Here is a 24,516-nt window from a genome sequence, read left to right on the forward strand (position 1 = left end):
ACTCTGCGCTGTCTGATGAATGTGGCTGTACCCTTCACATCGGGCGGCAGCTATCACCCCCTAGCCATAATGCTGACCTAACAAACAGCTACATTTATCTTGTTTTTTTTCTCTCTTTAAATAGTGAAGTATAGGACCGCGGTGCTTTGCAGTGAATGGTTTAGTTTTCACTCTTGCCTTGACTTTAGCCACCAATAAGATAACCACCTTCTAGTTAATTCTACCCGCCTAAAGTCTATTTTGCCCTCCCCCGTCTCTAAACCCCGGTGCTTTTGAAAAACTCTGCGCCATCATTCTAAACTATAAGGTGAAGCCCTTTACATAGCATTATCAAGTGTTCGGCAGTTTCCTTCTCTCCGCATGCACTGCATACCGTGTATACCCCTTCATATTTGGCCCGACATGTCGGAGTTGCTCGGGCAAGCGCTGACGCGAGTTTCCTATTCTATCATTTCCCAAGAGCTGAACACACTCGAGTTCATGTTACCTTTTTTTGAGAGAAGCGGCCACCTTCCCCCTGTTTTTTTTTTTTTTTTTTAATTACCACGCTCCTGGTTTTGTTTTCCCTCCATTACCGTACTTGTGGCACTTTTCTCCGCGCACTCGGTCTTCTCTAATTTACCTGTTCAACCTCCCCGAGCACACACGTCGAGCGCGGCACACCAACGCTCCTGCTAGCGGTGTTCAACAGAGAGAAGAGGATGGATTCGGAGCCGAATCTCTCAGCACAACCCCTATGCCGACGCAGACAATTTGGGTGGCTCTGAGAAGAGCCGTTGATTTGTCGTTGCTCGCTGTGGCCCACGACGCACGCCTACTTGGAGCTGGTGTACTTGGTGACGGCTTTTGTACCCTCGGACACCGCGTGCTTGGCCAGCTCTCCGGGCAGCAGCAGGCGCACCGCGGTCTGGATCTCCCGGCTCGTGATGGTCGAGCGCTTGTTGTAGTGAGCAAGGCGTGACGACTCGGCGGCGATACGCTCGAAGATGTCGTTCACGAAGCTGTTCATGATGGACATGGCCTTGCTGGAGACACCAGTGTCGGGGTGCACCTGCTTCAGCACCTTATAGATGTAGATGGAGAAGCTCTCCTTCCTGCGGCGCTTCTTCTTCTTCTTGTCCGTGGCGCGCACATTCTTCTGCGCCTTGCCGGCCTTCTTGACGGCTTTGCCAGACGGTTGGGGAGGCATGATTTCACACAACACGCACGCGAGACCAGAGTCGAATGCGCGTGTCCCCCCGTCTCGCCGCGCTTAAATATGAGCGAGGGGTGTTGACGAGATCAGCACAACGCGCGTGCCCCATTGGTTCGCACGGCTTCTCTCTCTCACACTCTCATCCGTTCCCCGCGAGCGGCGGCGCGCGATGGTGGCAACGGAAACCATTCGAGCAGATTCGCTCGCAGGATTTCAAGCTGGACGGTTGTGCCCTCGCGATCTCCGACTTCAGCGTAGCTCCCGCCGACTGGTTCGCCCTCCGCGGTCTCCTGACGCCGTGTAGCTCTCGCATTGTGGCACCCCGCCCTTGGACTGCTTCGACCGGATCCCCAATTTCCTATCTCCTTCTTTTTCCTCTCGTTGGCTGTCTTCTTCTGCTTCTACTTTCCTTCTATCCTTTTTATCCCTCCTTCACCCCACCCCTATAAGGCACTGCGCCGTGTCGCCTGAAGGCAGACAGAAATTAGGTGCCTTTTTCCTCTTCATTGTAACCACTACCACCATTCGAGCACGGCTCTCATCTCAGAAGGCAGCAGCTTTCTTGTTTTCGGCAACCGGCGTCGTACCAAGCGAAAAGCAACACCATGTCCGGACGTGGCAAGGGCGGCAAGGCGAAAGGCAAGAGCAAGACCCGTTCTAGCCGCGCGGGGCTTCAGTTCCCCGTGGGCCGTATTCACCGCCTCCTACGCAAGGGAAACTACGCCGAGCGCGTCGGAGCTGGCGCTCCGGTCTACCTGGCTGCCGTACTCGAGTACCTGGCCGCCGAGGTGCTCGAGCTGGCGGGCAACGCCGCTCGTGACAACAAGAAGACCCGGATCATCCCCCGTCACTTGCAGCTCGCCATCCGCAACGACGAGGAGCTGAACAAACTGCTTTCCGGCGTCACCATCGCGCAGGGCGGTGTGTTGCCCAACATTCAAGCCGTGCTTCTTCCAAAGAAGACGGAGAAGAAGGCGTAAGCGAGCACCCCTTCCGCGCGCTCGCCGCATTCCCCAAACGGTCCTTCTAAGGACCACCCAAACAGGTGACGCGGCCGTGTTTCGCTTCGCAGTCACGATGGCTCTGTTCGTACCCTCAAGCGTGTTTGTTTTTCTATACTTTATATATATTTCCTCGCGACATCAGTTAGCCACAAGTGCGCGACGCCAAATGCTGCAAAGAGACAACCAAATCACGCAGCTCGGCACCGAAAAAGACAGAAAAGAGCATGTAAGCGTTGTCATTTCTCATTAAAAAAAAAAAAAAAAAAGCTCCACACGTAACCGTCTATCCTTACGATGACACCTGAACGGGTCAGCACAGGGACAGAGTAAATTTAATACCTTTGAATAGAAAAACAAACGTAAGGTAAAAAAAAAAAAAGAGAGAGAGAGAGAGAGAACCCGCCGTTAGCGCATTCCATTTGGTGCTTCTAACACAATTTATTTCGTCTATCTTGCTAGGCAGCGCAGCCACTATTACACAGAACACACAACACAAGCGCTTAACTTCAACTAAACGTTTATTGCAAAAAAAAAAAAATTGTCCAGAATATGGCACAAAAACTTGTTCAGCTTCAAAAGAAATGAAAGGAAATGACACGCGATGATTTCGAGTGTGTTAGTGCACTCTCTATCGCGCTCACGCGGAAAGAACTGTTTTTTGGATGGGGTGATAGAGAATAACAGACAGTAATGTGCGGGACTGGCACGTGTGCTTTTTGTTGTCTACCTTTTACTATTCTTTTTCTCTGTTCACCCACTTTATAAACTCTGACGTTTGCAATGAAAGTTCAGTTGAAGTTAAGCGCTTGTGTTGTGAGGTCTGTGTAATAGTGGCTGCGCTTCCTAGCGAGATGGATCCTTACCAACTGGCCCGATACAATTGTTTATTTCGTCTCTCGGTAAAACTTCATCACCTCCTACGAGTGCACCCAAAAGTTGCGCCGGGGTCCAGCAGCCCAAGTCACCATGGCGTTACGCAAACAGAAGCCCTCAAAAACACCTTACAAGCGGCGGGCAAAAAGGTAAACACATAAATGAAATTGACACACCACAGGGTCGCAGCACGGCTGCTGCACACACACCGACTGAAGCTAGCCTACCTTTTCTCTGTCTACTCATAATGATACACACTTTTACCTTGAATTTGTCAAAGCTGAGCCATTTCTTCGTAATAACGACGCGCCGACGTTCCGTTCTTCCGCGCGCTAGACAACGGCAGCCACGTACGTACAAAACATGACAGCAAAAGAGGGTGCGGCCGGAGTACGTGGCCTGGAGTGGTCTCGTAGCCAAAGCAGACACGTTGGTGGTCCTGAGAAGGACCGTTTGTTGTTGCTTGCCTGTCGACCGAAGCGCAGGGAGCAGCCCAACTTAGGCGCGCTCACCGCGAATGCGCCGAGCCAGCTGGATGTCCTTTGGCATGATGGTGACGCGCTTAGCGTGGATGGCGCACAGGTTGGTGTCTTCGAAAAGACCAACGAGGTAGGCCTCGCTAGCTTCCTGTAGGGCCATCACGGCAGAACTCTGGAAACGGAGGTCCGTCTTGAAGTCCTGAGCGATTTCCCGCACCAGGCGCTGAAAGGGAAGCTTGCGGATCAGCAGTTCGGTCGACTTCTGGTATCGGCGAATTTCACGCAGGGCCACGGTTCCAGGCCTGTAACGGTGAGGTTTCTTCACCCCGCCTGTGGCAGGGGCACTCTTGCGAGCAGCCTTGGTAGCAAGCTGCTTACGCGGAGCCTTGCCTCCAGTACTCTTGCGCGCGGTTTGTTTAGTTCGGGCCATGCTGCGTGCGTCCGATCACCTCGACTGACGGAGCGAAACTGCGCTCCTGCCGGAGATCGGCAAAAGCGGCTTCGCCGCACGACCCATCTCTCTCCCTCCCATTGGCCGAAGCGTGAGAACCCGTCCGCGTGCGAGCGCGGAAGCGTACGCCAGGATGCTGGCTGGCGCTCATTTTCGGGCAACCGTGCAGTTCGCGGCTGCAAAGAGGTACACCGAAACGAAACCACTACCGCTGTACAATACAGCCTGCTGCGCATTTCTTTCGCCTTCCAGGCAACACATCAATCGACGCTGTAGCTCGTCGCTTCCCGAAGCGGCGCGACGGAGTGCGAGACGCCACCATTCACGCCAACAGCGCGCATCGCACTAGAGCGCCTCGCATCACCGAGGGCAAATGCGCACTGCCACGCCAAAAAAACTTGCTCCTTGCGTTGTCGCTTATTTGCGACCATTACGTAGATGGGCGAAGACGACGAGAGACCACCGGCAGTGTTGGTATATGCATACACGTCCGCGCAACGACAAGGAGTAAAACGCAACAAAACATTCTAACACAAACACCCCGTACATCCAACTGCCACTGAGCGCGCCTACTTGCTCAATCGCAGACAGTAACGGGACTCAATTTTATCTTCCTTTCCCTCTTAAGAATCACTCATACATACTTGCCAAACTACTAGGTGCGCTCAATGGCGGTTGGATGTACGGGGTGTTTGCGTTCGAATGTTTTGTTTCATTTTTACTCCTATTCCCTCGATATGTCGTCTCACTCTGGCTTCCCTCATGTCTCTTTCTCTACACTTTTATTCCCACCCTTTTAATCCCCCCTCACCCCCCATCCCTTGTGAGCTACCGCTGAGGTGTCGCATCCTGATGCAGACAGTTTCGGGGCTCACTTTCCTCTTCTTTTCCATCTTACACATCAGCAATCCCCCCCCCCCCCAACCTCTAAGTGCTAAATATGTGGCACAAAAAGCAGGAAATGGACTCAATGAAAGGGTGAAAAATAATAATCATAATAGAAACGAAGATCAACACGCGCCTCAAAAAGCCCCATTCACTCCTCTTTCACATTTTCACGAGAAAATGAAGGTACACACATGGAGAACAATTTTTGTTATAGGTAGGCTTTGCCTGAGCAGAACCACTGTCGTGCGCCTTGGTTACACATTCGACACGCCTCGTCCTGTGCGGAGGTGGGTGGGAAACCAAGGGTGCACTTGAAAATGCAATGCTCGTGGGTTGGTGTCGCCATCTGACGGCAGGCTCACGCGAGCGCGCCTTGCTTTCGAATTTCCCGCGCTCGAACCTCTCGCGTTTACATCATGGGCTAGTCCCCCCCCCCCCCCTCTCGCGTGGGCGGCGAAGCCAGCCTCCCTAGAGTGACCACCTCTGCCGGCGAAATGGAAACACTTGTTGCGTAGCTGTCCGTCCAAGTAAAGCTTTCACAACTGCAGTGTTCGCAGCACCAGTACAGTACATGAGTGCCACTTCTATCAAGTGCAGCTTCCCTCAGCACGCTGCATGGGCAGCGCTTATTGTGTACTTGCTTCTGACTTGCGCAGAAATTCTGTTTAAACATCCCCTTCCACTTTTCTTTCTTTTTTTTTTGTATTTTGCAGCTCGGCAGCGCCAGGTGTGAAAAAAAAAAAACAAACAAAAATTATTAGGCGTGACAATGTACACAATGTGTTATTGAATGGGGCACTTCTGAGTGCACAGCGGGCGCGGTAAACACGACCAACCTGTCACAATCAATTTTTTCATTTGTAAGTACACATCCCTTCTTCGTCTGGGTGCCCCACGGTAGAACATAGTGCGTTTTTATTTATTTTGACACAACGTGACGCGATCGTGCAGTGGGCATTCCAAAGAAAAAAGCGAGTTCGTGCTTCCTGAGCATAGTCGTGTCTCCAAGAATGCAGTGACCAGGGTAGAACGCTGCGCTCGGCTTCTTCCTTCGCGCGATAAGGTAACTAGGCGACGTTCGCTTGACGGGCCCGTTTTAGCAGCTTGGCTTGCAGGAAGGAGAGGAAGAACTCGCAGATGCGGCGATTGATTCGTGCATGCAGACCCAGGAGAAAGACGACGACGCGAACGAAATGCGGTGAACGTGACAAGTACCCAGCGCGATCAAGCTACTACTACACGAGGTGCTGCTCACCTGAGCGATGACGCAATGATATTGCAAAGAGGGACGGACGGGTATGGCGAACCGCTGGGATCACACTGCCGAAGCATCAAGTGGGTAGCCCTGAAGAGGGCTGTTGTGTTCTCGTTGGCTGGCTGCAGGCGACGCCGCTGGCTTCTTAGCCTCCGAATCCGTACAGGGTGCGGCCCTGACGCTTGAGGGCGTACACGACGTCCATGGCTGTCACGGTCTTCCTTTTGGCGTGCTCGGTGTAAGTGACGGCATCGCGGATCACGTTCTCGAGGAACACCTTGAGAACGCCGCGAGTTTCCTCGTAGATGAGGCCAGAGATGCGCTTGACACCGCCACGGCGCGCCAGACGACGGATGGCCGGCTTGGTTATGCCCTGGATGTTGTCACGCAACACCTTTCGATGACGCTTGGCGCCACCCTTCCCCAGCCCTTTGCCACCTTTGCCACGGCCAGACATGACGGCTTCCGAAGTTTCTGCTTCTGCTTCGAAACGCGCCCGGAAAGCGAATGCTCGACACGATCGAGTCGCGGTGTCGGCGCCGGCCCGCGAGACTGAGGAGGAAGGCGAACGGCGCACGCCGGTTGGTCGGCGGCCAGCTCGTCTCTCTCTCCCTCTTTTCTTCGCGAGGAGCGCGTTGGCCGCGCAGGTTGCTGCACTGACTATTTTTCTGCACTACAAGATTGAATATACACGGCAAACATGCTTTCGTTTGTTTGTTTGTTTTTAATTCTTTTCTCGTTACTGTTGCTAAGTTTCTTGCCCATTCATTCACGCACCCTTCACTGCTGCAAAATGGCGTATCAGTCGTATCAGCTGCCCCAGCGGCAAGGAGACATCAAACCGAGTAAGCGACAATTCATGTACGCGTACGTACAAGCCCAGCGGATACAACGCGTTCGCTAAAAAACGTTTCATCGTGTCCACTGAACATGACACACGCAATATTTGTCAAAACTCACAGCTGCAACAGCTCACCTGTGTGCCGCACGTAAATAAACTGCACACTTAACACTTTGCGACTACTCGTCCCCGGCGTGTGCCCCCCCCCCCCTCTTTTTTTTTTCTTTTCTATGTTCTCGCTTTCTCTCTAATCACATCAATGCCTCATTTGCACGCACGAAACCCGTTTCACGGCGTCACTTTGACGCCATCCTTGTCGCCAAACCAAGGGACTAACACACGCGGTCCGGGCACGGCCTCATGGCCGGAAATTTCTAAACAAAGCGTGCTCGCGTTGTTGTGGACGCCGGCACGTGAAATTCGGCAAAGTAACAGCACCTTTGGCTGGCTACGCGTGTCTCAAATTTTACTGTGGCAGCTCCACTACATATCGCGATACGGCAGTTTCACCGAAGCCACGCAACGCGACCGCGCTCATTTCAGCATTCACGGGGACGGCAGAGAGTGAGAGCGCACCTCCTCTCGGGCGCGCCTCTCCTCCCGTAAACACGGACTGTCAAGCGGTCCGGTCGCAGCGAAGTTTCCCCATCTCCTTGCGGGGTGGTTCAACACCTGCCCGTTTCAAGTGCACGGTTGCACTGTGAGGAACCCTGCAAGGGTCACGCAATTACAGGCAAAACAGCCCTAACTCTAAAGCGCCTTACATAGGACGAGATTGGAGCGTAAAATGCACCACCCTTTATGCATTCTTTCTTCTTTACAGCGTTGGAAGAGTGTTCGTTCGCTGCATGTTTTACGCATGCGTACTTTCGCTTACATAATACCTTCGGAGGCTGACAACCTGTTAAGTAATCTATCAACGACTATCCGGACGGCATCAGCTGTGCAAAGAAGATTTGCAGTTGGCCTTCCAGAGCCGTCCAGAGCACACAAAGTAGGTCTACACATCGTGGCAACCAATATTTCGAAAAAAGTGAATTGCGTAGTATTATAAAGAATACAACTTTCAGAATGAGCAAAACTGCTTGGTTTGACCAAAGTACAAAGAGGTGCGATTTATACCACATCGATCCATTTATTGAATTAAAAATTACGCTGGCATTAGATAGAATATCGGAAACTCTAATTGACCGATTGAGGCTAGGCACGGCATACACAAAAACATTTGTTTTTTTTTTTTCTTTGCACAGACACGGCAGAGCTGAAAGTCCCGAATGCGAATGCGGATTGATAGATGAAGACGTATGTCACCTTCTCGTAGACTGTCCACATCACGAGACGCCGTCTTAAGTCCGAACAGTTGGCATTAGACCGCAGACCGTTTAACATGAAGAAACTTCTGGGTCCGTGGCCTACTCGAGTTTTACAGTCGCACGCTTTAAAAGCATCAACACGTTCTTTACAAGACAGCGGGATTGCTGATAAGTATTAAGAAATAACGAACTTTCATTTGTAACAAATGTACTTATTATGTACAGTATCACGTGACTCTCATCATGTGTGTGTTGTGAAATGAATGACGTGTCGACAATTATGTACACACGAGCGAATGCATCTTTATACGGACCAGACGTGTGCTCTACTGTTTTGTGCTGGTGGACCGAATATTATCGAGGGACATTATATCAGAGACTTCATTCATTGACTTTCGAACATTTACTTACCATTGTGTTCTGATATGTGCGTATAAGTGTAAGTGTGTCTTTGCATATCTCTGCCCGAGTTTTCTACTTTCCATGCACTGCTTTGTACGTTTTGCTTCAAGATACGTGTTCAAGTTTAACTCAACGGCCAAGGAGTAGCCGGCGCCATAATGGTGCGCCGACATCTCCTTACATATCATATCAATAAGAAAAAAAGATGCGCGCCAATGCCCATCTATTGTATTCCCTTCTCACGTGCCCCAATACCAAACTGCGCGTGCCATTTCTGTGGTGCAAGTGTGTTTAAGTAGTCGCAGTTTCATCTTTCACAATCATGAGGGTTCCCATATTGAAAGTATTCCTTCCCCGAACTTGTGGCAGGGACGCACGATGCGAAATTACAAAATGATCGCGCTTGAAAGCTTCATACAAATGCACTGTCGACCCGCCGAACATAGTCAGTAATCTAAAACAAAGCGGAAATAAACGGTGCGTCCGCTCATTCATTTAAGGTAAGTTTCCCACCACATTCCGAATGGAACGTACCACTCATTTGTGCCTAGCACAGGCGCATTTGTTCTTTCGAAGAGAACACAGTGTTCCGCTACACCGTGTGATTATGTAAACGTCAAGCCGAGCAGTGTCGTTTGCTGGCCGGCCTGGCTATGTTTCTTTCGGCGACGCGCAAACGGAGCACTCGGTGCGAAAACGGGAAATGCCCATACCTCGTGTCGACCGCCTTTCTTTACTGGATTTCGTACTTCTTTGTGCACTATATAAATCACCTGCGTGGTACCCCTGTCATGCGTACGCACAGTTTTGTTTTTTCCTTCACTCGGGCTGTCGATACTTTGCTTTCGGACAATAATTAGCATGCAGTCCGCCGCCACGCTTTTCTGCTTCTACAGCTATTGTCACATGCGTCTATATATTTCTCCCCTATCTTTTCTTGCATCAATGCTTCCGCACATTTTTCACCGCGCCACGCACTTTAAGCTACATTCACTCCTCCTACAGTCTCGAAACGGGCCTGCCCTGCGCTCTCAAGAAATAAATGCCCCAATTTCGTAAACAAATGAATGGCGTGGCAGAGAAGGAACTCTGCGCTGTCTGATGAATGTGGCTGTACCCTTCACATCGGGCGGCAGCTATCACCACCTAGCCATAATGCTGACCTAACAAACAGCTACATTTATCTTGTTTTTTTTCTCTCTTTAAATAGTGAAGTATAGGACCGCGGTGCTTTGCAGTGAATGGTTTAGTTTTCACTCTTGCCTTGACTTTAGCCACCAATAAGATAACCACCTTCTAGTTAATTCTACCCGCCTAAAGTCTATTTTGCCCTCCCCCGTCTCTAAACCCCGGTGCTTTTGAAAAACTCTGCGCCATCATTCTAAACTATAAGGTGAAGCCCTTTACATAGCATTATCAAGTGTTCGGCAGTTTCCTTCTCTCCGCATGCACTGCATACCGTGTATACCCCTTCATATTTGGCCCGACATGTCGGAGTTGCTCGGGCAAGCGCTGACGCGAGTTTCCTATTCTATCATTTCCCAAGAGCTGAACACACTCGAGTTCATGTTACCTTTTTTTGAGAGAAGCGGCCACCTTCCCCCTGTTTTTTTTTTTTTTTAATTACCACGCTCCTGGTTTTGTTTTCCCTCCATTACCGTACTTGTGGCACTTTTCTCCGCGCACTCGGTCTTCTCTAATTTACCTGTTCAACCTCCCCGAGCACACACGTCGAGCGCGGCACACCAACGCTCCTGCTAGCGGTGTTCAACAGAGAGAAGAGGATGGATTCGGAGCCGAATCTCTCAGCACAACCCCTATGCCGACGCAGACAATTTGGGTGGCTCTGAGAAGAGCCGTTGATTTGTCGTTGCTCGCTGTGGCCCACGACGCACGCCTACTTGGAGCTGGTGTACTTGGTGACGGCTTTTGTACCCTCGGACACCGCGTGCTTGGCCAGCTCTCCGGGCAGCAGCAGGCGCACCGCGGTCTGGATCTCCCGGCTCGTGATGGTCGAGCGCTTGTTGTAGTGAGCAAGGCGTGACGACTCGGCGGCGATACGCTCGAAGATGTCGTTCACGAAGCTGTTCATGATGGACATGGCCTTGCTGGAGACACCAGTGTCGGGGTGCACCTGCTTCAGCACCTTATAGATGTAGATGGAGAAGCTCTCCTTCCTGCGGCGCTTCTTCTTCTTCTTGTCCGTGGCGCGCACATTCTTCTGCGCCTTGCCGGCCTTCTTGACGGCTTTGCCAGACGGTTGGGGAGGCATGATTTCACACAACACGCACGCGAGACCAGAGTCGAATGCGCGTGTCCCCCCGTCTCGCCGCGCTTAAATATGAGCGAGGGGTGTTGACGAGATCAGCACAACGCGCGCGCCCCATTGGTTCGCACGGCTTCTCTCTCTCACACTCTCATCCGTTCCCCGCGAGCGGCGGCGCGCGATGGTGGCAACGGAAACCATTCGAGGGATTCGCTCGCAGGATTTCAAGCTGGACGGTTGTGCCCTCGCGATCTCCGACTTCAGCGTAGCTCCCGCCGACTGGTTCGCCCTCCGCGGTCTCCTGACGCCGTGTAGCTCTCGCATTGTGGCACCCCGCCCTTGGACTGCTTCGACCGGATCCCCACTTTCCTATCTCCTTCTTTTTTCCTCTCGTTGGCTGTCTTCTTCTGCTTCTACTTTCCTTCTATTCTTTTTATCCCTCCTTCCCCCCACCCCTATAAGGCACTGCGCCGTGTCGCCTGAAGGCAGACAGAAATTAGGTGCCTTTTTCCTCTTCATTGTAACCACTACCACCACCACCATTCGAGCACGGCTCTCATCTCAGAAGGCAGCAGCTTTCTTGTTTTCGGCAACCGGCGTCGTACCAAGCGAAAAGCAACACCATGTCCGGACGTGGCAAGGGCGGCAAGGCGAAAGGCAAGAGCAAGACCCGTTCTAGCCGCGCGGGGCTTCAGTTCCCCGTGGGCCGTATTCACCGCCTCCTACGCAAGGGAAACTACGCCGAGCGCGTCGGAGCTGGCGCTCCGGTCTACCTGGCTGCCGTACTCGAGTACCTGGCCGCCGAGGTGCTCGAGCTGGCGGGCAACGCCGCTCGTGACAACAAGAAGACCCGGATCATCCCCCGTCACTTGCAGCTCGCCATCCGCAACGACGAGGAGCTGAACAAACTGCTTTCCGGCGTCACCATCGCGCAGGGCGGTGTGTTGCCCAACATTCAAGCCGTGCTTCTTCCAAAGAAGACGGAGAAGAAGGCGTAAGCGAGCACCCCTTCCGCGCGCTCGCCGCATTCCCCAAACGGTCCTTCTAAGGACCACCCAAACAGGTGACGCGGCCGTGTTTCGCTTCGCAGTCACGATGGCTCTGTTCGTACCCTCAAGCGTGTTTGTTTTTCTATACTTTATATATATTTCCTCGCGACATCAGTTAGCCACAAGTGCGCGACGCCAAATGCTGCAAAGAGACAACCAAATCACGCAGCTCGGCACCGAAAAAGACAGAAAAGAGCATGTAAGCGTTGTCATTTCTCATTAAAAAAAAAAAAAAAAAAGCTCCACACGTAACCGTCTATCCTTACGATGACACCTGAACGGGTCAGCACAGGGACAGAGTAAATTTAATACCTTTGAATAGAAAAACAAACGTAAGGTAAAAAAAAAAGAGAGAGAGAGAGAACCCGCCGTTAGCGCATTCCATTTGGTGCTTCTAACACAATTTATTTCGTCTATCTTGCTAGGCAGCGCAGCCACTATTACACAGAACACACAACACAAGCGCTTAACTTCAACTAAACGTTTATTGCAAAAAAAAAAAAAAAATTGTCCAGAATATGGCACAAAAACTTGTTCAGCTTCAAAAGAAATGAAAGGAAATGACACGCGATGATTTCGAGTGTGTTAGTGCACTCTCTATCGCGCTCACGCGGAAAGAACTGTTTTTTGGATGGGGTGATAGAGAATAACAGACAGTAATGTGCGGGACTGGCACGTGTGCTTTTTGTTGTCTACCTTTTACTATTCTTTTTCTCTGTTCACCCCCTTTATAAACTCTGACGTTTGCAATGAAAGTTCAGTTGAAGTTAAGCGCTTGTGTTGTGAGGTCTGTGTAATAGTGGCTGCGCTTCCTAGCGAGATGGATCCTTACCAACTGGCCCGATACAATTGTTTATTTCGTCTCTCGGTAAAACTTCATCACCTCCTACGAGTGCACCCAAAAGTTGCGCCGGGGTCCAGCAGCCCAAGTCACCATGGCGTTACGCAAACAGAAGCCCTCAAAAACACCTTACAAGCGGCGGGCAAAAAGGTAAACACATAAATGAAATTGACACACCACAGGGTCGCAGCACGGCTGCTGCACACACACCGACTGAAGCTAGCCTACCTTTTCTCTGTCTACTCATAATGATACACACTTTTACCTTGAATTTGTCAAAGCTGAGCCATTTCTTCGTAATAACGACGCGCCGACGTTCCGTTCTTCCGCGCGCTAGACAACGGCAGCCACGTACGTACAAAACATGACAGCAAAAGAGGGTGCGGCCGGAGTACGTGGCCTGGAGTGGTCTCGTAGCCAAAGCAGACACGTTGGTGGTCCTGAGAAGGACCGTTTGTTGTTGCTTGCCTGTCGACCGAAGCGCAGGGAGCAGCCCAACTTAGGCGCGCTCACCGCGAATGCGCCGAGCCAGCTGGATGTCCTTTGGCATGATGGTGACGCGCTTAGCGTGGATGGCGCACAGGTTGGTGTCTTCGAAAAGACCAACGAGGTAGGCCTCGCTAGCTTCCTGTAGGGCCATCACGGCAGAACTCTGGAAACGGAGGTCCGTCTTGAAGTCCTGAGCGATTTCCCGCACCAGGCGCTGAAAGGGAAGCTTGCGGATCAGCAGTTCGGTCGACTTCTGGTATCGGCGAATTTCACGCAGGGCCACGGTTCCAGGCCTGTAACGGTGAGGTTTCTTCACCCCGCCTGTGGCAGGGGCACTCTTGCGAGCAGCCTTGGTAGCAAGCTGCTTACGCGGAGCCTTGCCTCCAGTACTCTTGCGCGCGGTTTGTTTAGTTCGGGCCATGCTGCGTGCGTCCGATCACCTCGACTGACGGAGCGAAACTGCGCTCCTGCCGGAGATCGGCAAAAGCGGCTTCGCCGCACGACCCATCTCTCTCCCTCCCATTGGCCGAAGCGTGAGAACCCGTCCGCGTGCGAGCGCGGAAGCGTACGCCAGGATGCTGGCTGGCGCTCATTTTCGGGCAACCGTGCAGTTCGCGGCTGCAAAGAGGTACACCGAAACGAAACCACTACCGCTGTACAATACAGCCTGCTGCGCATTTCTTTCGCCTTCCAGGCAACACATCAATCGACGCTGTAGCTCGTCGCTTCCCGAAGCGGCGCGACGGAGTGCGAGACGCCACCATTCACGCCAACAGCGCGCATCGCACTAGAGCGCCTCGCATCACCGAGGGCAAATGCGCACTGCCACGCCAAAAAAACTTGCTCCTTGCGTTGTCGCTTATTTGCGACCATTACGTAGATGGGCGAAGACGACGAGAGACCACCGGCAGTGTTGGTATATGCATACACGTCCGCGCAACGACAAGGAGTAAAACGCAACAAAACATTCTAACACAAACACCCCGTACATCCAACTGCCACTGAGCGCGCCTACTTGCTCAATCGCAGACAGTAACGGGACTCAATTTTATCTTCCTTTCCCTCTTAAGAATCACTCATACATACTTGCCAAACTACTAGGTGCGCTCAATGGCGGTTGGATGTACGGGGTGTTTGCGTTCGAATGTTTTGTTTCATTTTTACTCCTATTCCCTCGATATGTCGTCTCACTCTGGCTTCCCTCATGTCTCTTTCTCTACACTTTTATTCCCACCCTTTTAATCCCCCCTCACCCCCCATCCCTTGTGAGCTACCGCTGAGGTGTCGCATCCTGATGCAGACAGTTTCGGGGCTCACTTTCCTCTTCTTTTCCATCTTACACATCAGCAATCCCCCCCCCCCAACCTCTAAGTGCTAAATATGTGGCACAAAAAGCAGGAAATGGACTCAATGAAAGGGTGAAAAATAATAATCATAATAGAAACGAAGATCAACACGCGCCTCAAAAAGCCCCATTCACTCCTCTTTCACATTTTCACGAGAAAATGAAGGTACACACATGGAGAACAATTTTTGTTATAGGTAGGCTTTGCCTGAGCAGAACCACTGTCGTGCGCCTTGGTTACACATTCGACACGCCTCGTCCTGTGCGGAGGTGGGTGGGAAACCAAGGGTGCACTTGAAAATGCAATGCTCGTGGGTTGGTGTCGCCATCTGACGGCAGGCTCACGCGAGCGCGCCTTGCTTTCGAATTTCCCGCGCTCGAACCTCTCGCGTTTACATCATGGGCTAGTCCCCCCCCCCCCCCCTCTCGCGTGGGCGGCGAAGCCAGCCTCCCTAGAGTGACCACCTCTGCCGGCGAAATGGAAACACTTGTTGCGTAGCTGTCCGTCCAAGTAAAGCTTTCACAACTGCAGTGTTCGCAGCACCAGTACAGTACATGAGTGCCACTTCTATCAAGTGCAGCTTCCCTCAGCACGCTGCATGGGCAGCGCTTATTGTGTACTTGCTTCTGACTTGCGCAGAAATTCTGTTTAAACATCCCCTTCCACTTTTCTTTCTTTTTTTTTGTATTTTGCAGCTCGGCAGCGCCAGGTGTGAAAAAAAAAAAACAAACAAAAATTATTAGGCGTGACAATGTACACAATGTGTTATTGAATGGGGCACTTCTGAGTGCACAGCGGGCGCGGTAAACACGACCAACCTGTCACAATCAATTTTTTCATTTGTAAGTACACATCCCTTCTTCGTCTGGGTGCCCCACGGTAGAACATAGTGCGTTTTTATTTATTTTGACACAACGTGACGCGATCGTGTAGTGGGCATTCCAAAGAAAAAAGCGAGTTCGTGCTTCCTGAGCATAGTCGTGTCTCCAAGAATGCAGTGACCAGGGTAGAACGCTGCGCTCGGCTTCTTCCTTCGCGCGATAAGGTAACTAGGCGACGTTCGCTTGACGGGCCCGTTTTAGCAGCTTGGCTTGCAGGAAGGAGAGGAAGAACTCGCAGATGCGGCGATTGATTCGTGCATGCAGACCCAGGAGAAAGACGACGACGCGAACGAAATGCGGTGAACGTGACAAGTACCCAGCGCGATCAAGCTACTACTACACGAGGTGCTGCTCACCTGAGCGATGACGCAATGATATTGCAAAGAGGGACGGACGGGTATGGCGAACCGCTGGGATCACACTGCCGAAGCATCAAGTGGGTAGCCCTGAAGAGGGCTGTTGTGTTCTCGTTGGCTGGCTGCAGGCGACGCCGCTGGCTTCTTAGCCTCCGAATCCGTACAGGGTGCGGCCCTGACGCTTGAGGGCGTACACGACGTCCATGGCTGTCACGGTCTTCCTTTTGGCGTGCTCGGTGTAAGTGACGGCATCGCGGATCACGTTCTCGAGGAACACCTTGAGAACGCCGCGAGTTTCCTCGTAGATGAGGCCAGAGATGCGCTTGACACCGCCACGGCGCGCCAGACGACGGATGGCCGGCTTGGTTATGCCCTGGATGTTGTCACGCAACACCTTTCGATGACGCTTGGCGCCACCCTTCCCCAGCCCTTTGCCACCTTTGCCACGGCCAGACATGACGGCTTCCGAAGTTTCTGCTTCTGCTTCGAAACGCGCCCGGAAAGCGAATGGTGGTAGTGGTTACAATGAAGAGGAAAAAGGCACCTAATTTCTGTCTGCCTTCAGGCGACACGGCGCAGTGCCTTATAGGGGTGGGGTTAAGGAGGGATAAAAAGGATAGAAGGAAAGTAGAAGCAGAAGAAGACAGCCAACGAGAGGAAAAAGAAGGAGATAGGAAAGTGGGGATCCGGTCGAAGCAGTCCAAGGGCGGGGTGCCACAATGCGAGAGCTACACGGCATCAGGAGACCGCGGAGGGCGAACCAGTCGGCGGGAGCTACGCTGAAGTCGGAGATCGCGAGGGCACAACCGTCCAGCTTGAAATCCTGCGAGCGAATCAGCGAATGTTCGACACGATCGAGTCGCGGTGTCGGCGCCGGCCCGCGAGACTGAGGAGGAAGGCGAACGGCGCACGCCGGTTGGTCGGCGGCCAGCTCGTCTCTCTCTCCCTCTTTTCTTCGCGAGGAGCGCGTTGGCCGCGCAGGTTGCTGCACTGACTATTTTTCTGCACTACAAGATTGAATATACACGGCAAACATGCTTTCGTTTGTTTGTTTGTTTTTAATTCTTTTCTCGTTACTGTTGCTAAGTTTCTTGCCCATTCATTCACGCACCCTTCACTGCTGCAAAATGGCGTATCAGTCGTATCAGCTGCCCCAGCGGCAAGGAGACATCAAACCGAGTAAGCGACAATTCATGTACGCGTACGTACAAGCCCAGCGGATACAACGCGTTCGCTAAAAAACGTTTCATCGTGTCCACTGAACATGACACACGCAATATTTGTCAAAACTCACAGCTGCAACAGCTCACCTGTGTGCCGCACGTAAATAAACTGCACACTTAACACTTTGCGACTACTCGTCCCCGGCGTGTGCCCCCCCCCCCCTCTTTTTTTTTTCTTTTCTATGTTCTCGCTTTCTCTCTAATCACATCAATGCCTCATTTGCACGCACGAAACCCGTTTCACGGCGTCACTTTGACGCCATCCTTGTCGCCAAACCAAGGGACTAACACACGCGGTCCGGGCACGGCCTCATGGCCGGAAATTTCTAAACAAAGCGTGCTCGCGTTGTTGTGGACGCCGGCACGTGAAATTCGGCAAAGTAACAGCACCTTTGGCTGGCTACGCGTGTCTCAAATTTTACTGTGGCAGCTCCACTACATATCGCGATACGGCAGTTTCACCGAAGCCACGCAACGCGACCGCGCTCATTTCAGCATTCACGGGGACGGCAGAGAGTGAGAGCGCACCTCCTCTCGGGCGCGCCTCTCCTCCCGTAAACACGGACTGTCAAGCGGTCCGGTCGCAGCGAAGTTTCCCCATCTCCTTGCGGGGTGGTTCAACACCTGCCCGTTTCAAGTGCACGGTTGCACTGTGAGGAACCCTGCAAGGGTCACGCAATTACAGGCAAAACAGCCCTAACTCTAAAGCGCCTTACATAGGACGAGATTGGAGCGTAAAATGCACCACCCTTTATGCATTCTTTCTTCTTTACAGCGTTGGAAGAGTGTTCGTTCGCTGCATGTTTTACGCATGCGTACTTTCGCTTACATAATACCTTCGGAGGCTGACAACCTGTTAAGTAATCTATCAACGACTATCCGGACGGCATCAGCTGTGCAAAGAAGATTTGCAGTTGGCCTTCCAGAGCCGTCCAGAGCACACAAAGTAGGTCTACACATCGTGGCAACCAATATTTCGAAAAAAGTGAATTGCGTAGTATTATAAAGAATACAACTTTCAGAATGAGCAAAACTGCTTGGTTTGACCAAAGTACAAAGAGGTGCGATTTATACCACATCGATCCATTTATTGAATTAAAAATTACGCTGGCATTAGATAGAATATCGGAAACTCTAATTGACCGATTGAGGCTAGGCACGGCATACACAAAAACATTTGTTTTTTTTTTTTCTTTGCACAGACACGGCAGAGCTGAAAGTCCCGAATGCGAATGCGGATTGATAGATGAAGACGTATGTCACCTTCTCGTAGACTGTCCACATCACGAGACGCCGTCTTAAGTCCGAACAGTTGGCATTAGACCGCAGACCGTTTAACATGAAGAAACTTCTGGGTCCGTGGCCTACTCGAGTTTTACAGTCGCACGCTTTAAAAGCATCAACACGTTCTTTACAAGACAGCGGGATTGCTGATAAGTATTAAGAAATAACGAACTTTCATTTGTAACAAATGTACTTATTATGTACAGTATCACGTGACTCTCATCATGTGTGTGTTGTGAAATGAATGACGTGTCGACAATTATGTACACACGAGCGAATGCATCTTTATACGGACCAGACGTGTGCTCTACTGTTTTGTGCTGGTGGACCGAATATTATCGAGGGACATTATATCAGAGACTTCATTCATTGACTTTCGAACATTTACTTACCATTGTGTTCTGATATGTGCGTATAAGTGTAAGTGTGTCTTTGCATATCTCTGCCCGAGTTTTCTACTTTCCATGCACTGCTTTGTACGTTTTGCTTCAAGATACGTGTTCAAGTTTAACTCAACGGCCAAGGAGTAGCCGGCGCCATAATGGTGCGCCGACATCTCCTTACATATCATATCAATAAGAAAAAAAGATGCGCGCCAATGCCCATCTATTGTATTCCCTTCTCACGTGCCCCAATACCAAACTGCGCGTGCCATTTCTGTGGTGCAAGTGTGTTTAAGTAGTCGCAGTTTCATCTTTCACAATCATGAGGGTTCCCATATTGAAAGTATTCCTTCCCCGAACTTGTGGCAGGGACGCACGATGCGAAATTACAAAATGATCGCGCTTGAAAGCTTCATACAAATGCACTGTCGACCCGCCGAACATAGTCAGTAATCTAAAACAAAGCGGAAATAAACGGTGCGTCCGCTCATTCATTTAAGGTAAGTTTCCCACCACATTCCGAATGGAACGTACCACTCATTTGTGCCTAGCACAGGCGCATTTGTTCTTTCGAAGAGAACACAGTGTTCCGCTACACCGTGTGATTATGTAAACGTCAAGCCGAGCAGTGTCGTTTGCTGGCCGGCCTGGCTATGTTTCTTTCGGCGACGCGCAAACGGAGCACTCGGTGCGAAAACGGGAAATGCCCATACCTCGTGTCGACCGCCTTTCTTTACTGGATTTCGTACTTCTTTGTGCACTATATAAATCACCTGCGTGGTACCCCTGTCATGCGTACGCACAGTTTTGTTTTTTCCTTCACTCGGGCTGTCGATACTTTGCTTTCGGACAATAATTAGCATGCAGTCCGCCGCCACGCTTTTCTGCTTCTACAGCTATTGTCACATGCGTCTATATATTTCTCCCCTATCTTTTCTTGCATCAATGCTTCCGCACATTTTTCACCGCGCCACGCACTTTAAGCTACATTCACTCCTCCTACAGTCTCGAAACGGGCCTGCCCTGCGCTCTCAAGAAATAAATGCCCCAATTTCGTAAACAAATGAATGGCGTGGCAGAGAAGGAACTCTGCGCTGTCTGATGAATGTGGCTGTACCCTTCACATCGGGCGGCAGCTATCACCACCTAGCCATAATGCTGACCTAACAAACAGCTACATTTATCTTGTTTTTTTTCTCTCTTTAAATAGTGAAGTATAGGACCGCGGTGCTTTGCAGTGAATGGTTTAGTTTTCACTCTTGCCTTGACTTTAGCCACCAATAAGATAACCACCTTCTAGTTAATTCTACCCGCCTAAAGTCTATTTTGCCCTCCCCCGTCTCTAAACCCCGGTGCTTTTGAAAAACTCTGCGCCATCATTCTAAACTATAAGGTGAAGCCCTTTACATAGCATTATCAAGTGTTCGGCAGTTTCCTTCTCTCCGCATGCACTGCATACCGTGTATACCCCTTCATATTTGGCCCGACATGTCGGAGTTGCTCGGGCAAGCGCTGACGCGAGTTTCCTATTCTATCATTTCCCAAGAGCTGAACACACTCGAGTTCATGTTACCTTTTTTTGAGAGAAGCGGCCACCTTCCCCCTGTTTTTTTTTTTTTTTTAATTACCACGCTCCTGGTTTTGTTTTCCCTCCATTACCGTACTTGTGGCACTTTTCTCCGCGCACTCGGTCTTCTCTAATTTACCTGTTCAACCTCCCCGAGCACACACGTCGAGCGCGGCACACCAACGCTCCTGCTAGCGGTGTTCAACAGAGAGAAGAGGATGGATTCGGAGCCGAATCTCTCAGCACAACCCCTATGCCGACGCAGACAATTTGGGTGGCTCTGAGAAGAGCCGTTGATTTGTCGTTGCTCGCTGTGGCCCACGACGCACGCCTACTTGGAGCTGGTGTACTTGGTGACGGCTTTTGTACCCTCGGACACCGCGTGCTTGGCCAGCTCTCCGGGCAGCAGCAGGCGCACCGCGGTCTGGATCTCCCGGCTCGTGATGGTCGAGCGCTTGTTGTAGTGAGCAAGGCGTGACGACTCGGCGGCGATACGCTCGAAGATGTCGTTCACGAAGCTGTTCATGATGGACATGGCCTTGCTGGAGACACCAGTGTCGGGGTGCACCTGCTTCAGCACCTTATAGATGTAGATGGAGAAGCTCTCCTTCCTGCGGCGCTTCTTCTTCTTCTTGTCCGTGGCGCGCACATTCTTCTGCGCCTTGCCGGCCTTCTTGACGGCTTTGCCAGACGGTTGGGGAGGCATGATTTCACACAACACGCACGCGAGACCAGAGTCGAATGCGCGTGTCCCCCCGTCTCGCCGCGCTTAAATATGAGCGAGGGGTGTTGACGAGATCAGCACAACGCGCGCGCCCCATTGGTTCGCACGGCTTCTCTCTCTCACACTCTCATCCGTTCCCCGCGAGCGGCGGCGCGCGATGGTGGCAACGGAAACCATTCGAGGGATTCGCTCGCAGGATTTCAAGCTGGACGGTTGTGCCCTCGCGATCTCCGACTTCAGCGTAGCTCCCGCCGACTGGTTCGCCCTCCGCGGTCTCCTGACGCCGTGTAGCTCTCGCATTGTGGCACCCCGCCCTTGGACTGCTTCGACCGGATCCCCACTTTCCTATCTCCTTCTTTTTCCTCTCGTTGGCTGTCTTCTTCTGCTTCTACTTTCCTTCTATCCTTTTTATCCCTCCTTCAGCCCACCCCTATAAGGCACTGCGCCGTGTCGCCTGAAGGCAGACAGAAATTAGGTGCCTTTTTCCTCTTCATTGTAACCACTACCACCACCACCATTCGAGCACGGCTCTCATCTCAGAAGGCAGCAGCTTTCTTGTTTTCGGCAACCGGCGTCGTACCAAGCGAAAAGCAACACCATGTCCGGACGTGGCAAGGGCGGCAAGGCGAAAGGCAAGAGCAAGACCCGTTCTAGCCGCGCGGGGCTTCAGTTCCCCGTGGGCCGTATTCACCGCCTCCTACGCAAGGGAAACTACGCCGAGCGCGTCGGAGCTGGCGCTCCGGTCTACCTGGCTGCCGTACTCGAGTACCTGGCCGCCGAGGTGCTCGAGCTGGCGGGCAACGCCGCTCGTGACAACAAGAAGACCCGGATCATCCCCCGTCACTTGCAGCTCGCCATCCGCAACGACGAGGAGCTGAACAAACTGCTTTCCGGCGTCACCATCGCGCAGGGCGGTGTGTTGCCCAACATTCAAGCCGTGCTTCTTCCAAAGAAGACGGAGAAGAAGGCGTAAGCGAGCACCCCTTCCGCGCGCTCGCCGCATTCCCCAAACGGTCCTTCTAAGGACCACCCTAACAGGTGACGCGGCCGTGTTTCGCTTCGCAGTCACGATGGCTCTGTTCGTACCCTCAAGCGTGTTTGTTTTTCTATACTTTATATATATTTCCTCGCGACATCAGTTAGCCACAAGTGCGCGACGCCAAATGCTGCAAAGAGACAACCAAATCACGCAGCTCGGCACCGAAAAAGACAGAAAAGAGCATGTAAGCGTTGTCATTTCTCATTAAAAAAAAAAAAAAAAAAAGCTCCACACGTAACCGTCTATCCTTACGATGACACCTGAACGGGTCAGCACAGGGACAGAGTAAATTTAATACCTTTGAATAGAAAAACAAACGTAAGGTAAAAAAAAAAAAGAGAGAGAGAGAGAGAGAACCCGCCGTTAGCGCATTCCATTTGGTGCTTCTAACACAATTTATTTCGTCTATCTTGCTAGGCAGCGCAGCCACTATTACACAGAACACACAACACAAGCGCTTAACTTCAACTAAAGGTTTATTGCAAAAAAAAAAAAAATTGTCCAGAATATGGCACAAAAACTTGTTCAGCTTCAAAAGAAATGAAAGGAAATGACACGCGATGATTTCGAGTGTGTTAGTGCACTCTCTATCGCGCTCACGCGGAAAGAACTGTTTTTTGGATGGGGTGATAGAGAATAACAGACAGTAATGTGCGGGACTGGCACGTGTGCTTTTTGTTGTCTACCTTTTACTATTCTTTTTCTCTGTTCACCCCCTTTATAAACTCTGACGTTTGCAATGAAAGTTCAGTTGAAGTTAAGCGCTTGTGTTGTGAGGTCTGTGTAATAGTGGCTGCGCTTCCTAGCGAGATGGATCCTTACCAACTGGCCCGATACAATTGTTTATTTCGTCTCTCGGTAAAACTTCATCACCTCCTACGAGTGCACCCAAAAGTTGCGCCGGGGTCCAGCAGCCCAAGTCACCATGGCGTTACGCAAACAGAAGCCCTCAAAAACACCTTACAAGCGGTGGGCAAAAAGGTAAACACATAAATGAAATTGACACACCACAGGGTCGCAGCACGGCTGCTGCACACACACCGACTGAAGCTAGCCTACCTTTTCTCTGTCTACTCATAATGATACACACTTTTACCTTGAATTTGTCAAAGCTGAGCCATTTCTTCGTAATAACGACGCGCCGACGTTCCGTTCTTCCGCGCGCTAGACAACGGCAGCCACGTACGTACAAAACATGACAGCAAAAGAGGGTGCGGCCGGAGTACGTGGCCTGGAGTGGTCTCGTAGCCAAAGCAGACACGTTGGTGGTCCTGAGAAGGACCGTTTGTTGTTGCTTGCCTGTCGACCGAAGCGCAGGGAGCAGCCCAACTTAGGCGCGCTCACCGCGAATGCGCCGAGCCAGCTGGATGTCCTTTGGCATGATGGTGACGCGCTTAGCGTGGATGGCGCACAGGTTGGTGTCTTCGAAAAGACCAACGAGGTAGGCCTCGCTAGCTTCCTGTAGGGCCATCACGGCAGAACTCTGGAAACGGAGGTCCGTCTTGAAGTCCTGAGCGATTTCCCGCACCAGGCGCTGAAAGGGAAGCTTGCGGATCAGCAGTTCGGTCGACTTCTGGTATCGGCGAATTTCACGCAGGGCCACGGTTCCAGGCCTGTAACGGTGAGGTTTCTTCACCCCGCCTGTGGCAGGGGCACTCTTGCGAGCAGCCTTGGTAGCAAGCTGCTTACGCGGAGCCTTGCCTCCAGTACTCTTGCGCGCGGTTTGTTTAGTTCGGGCCATGCTGCGTGCGTCCGATCACCTCGACTGACGGAGCGAAACTGCGCTCCTGCCGGAGATCGGCAAAAGCGGCTTCGCCGCACGACCCATCTCTCTCCCTCCCATTGGCCGAAGCGTGAGAACCCGTCCGCGTGCGAGCGCGGAAGCGTACGCCAGGATGCTGGCTGGCGCTCATTTTCGGGCAACCGTGCAGTTCGCGGCTGCAAAGAGGTACACCGAAACGAAACCACTACCGCTGTACAATACAGCCTGCTGCGCATTTCTTTCGCCTTCCAGGCAACACATCAATCGACGCTGTAGCTCGTCGCTTCCCGAAGCGGCGCGACGGAGTGCGAGACGCCACCATTCACGCCAACAGCGCGCATCGCACTAGAGCGCCTCGCATCACCGAGGGCAAATGCGCACTGCCACGCCAAAAAAACTTGCTCCTTGCGTTGTCGCTTATTTGCGACCATTACGTAGATGGGCGAAGACGACGAGAGACCACCGGCAGTGTTGGTATATGCATACACGTCCGCGCAACGACAAGGAGTAAAACGCAACAAAACATTCTAACACAAACACCCCGTACATCCAACTGCCACTGAGCGCGCCTACTTGCTCAATCGCAGACAGTAACGGGACTCAAT

The 24,516-nt window shown here is 51.8% G+C and overlaps 2 protein-coding genes across 2 annotated transcripts; both read left to right on the top strand.

The window, feature by feature from the left end:
* The first annotated feature begins 1,753 nt into the window (after positions 1–1,753).
* On the top strand, positions 1,754–22,529 carry LOC142792210 (histone H2A-like). Its single transcript, XM_075885605.1, has 3 exons — positions 1,754–1,878; positions 11,174–11,668; positions 21,293–22,529. Exon 3 carries the CDS (start codon positions 21,709–21,711, stop codon positions 22,081–22,083), a length of 375 nt encoding a protein of 124 aa, XP_075741720.1. The 5' UTR covers positions 1,754–1,878; positions 11,174–11,668; positions 21,293–21,708; the 3' UTR covers positions 22,084–22,529.
* Positions 1,801–2,471, top strand: LOC142792209 (histone H2A-like). Its single transcript, XM_075885604.1, has one exon. It carries the CDS (start codon positions 1,801–1,803, stop codon positions 2,173–2,175), a length of 375 nt encoding a protein of 124 aa, XP_075741719.1. The 3' UTR covers positions 2,176–2,471.
* Positions 22,530–24,516: the final 1,987 nt, after the last annotated feature.

This window comes from Rhipicephalus microplus, unplaced genomic scaffold (genome assembly GCF_043290135.1).
Source record: "Rhipicephalus microplus isolate Deutch F79 unplaced genomic scaffold, USDA_Rmic scaffold_207, whole genome shotgun sequence".
In the NCBI taxonomy this organism is placed as follows: Eukaryota; Metazoa; Arthropoda; class Arachnida; order Ixodida; family Ixodidae; genus Rhipicephalus; species Rhipicephalus microplus.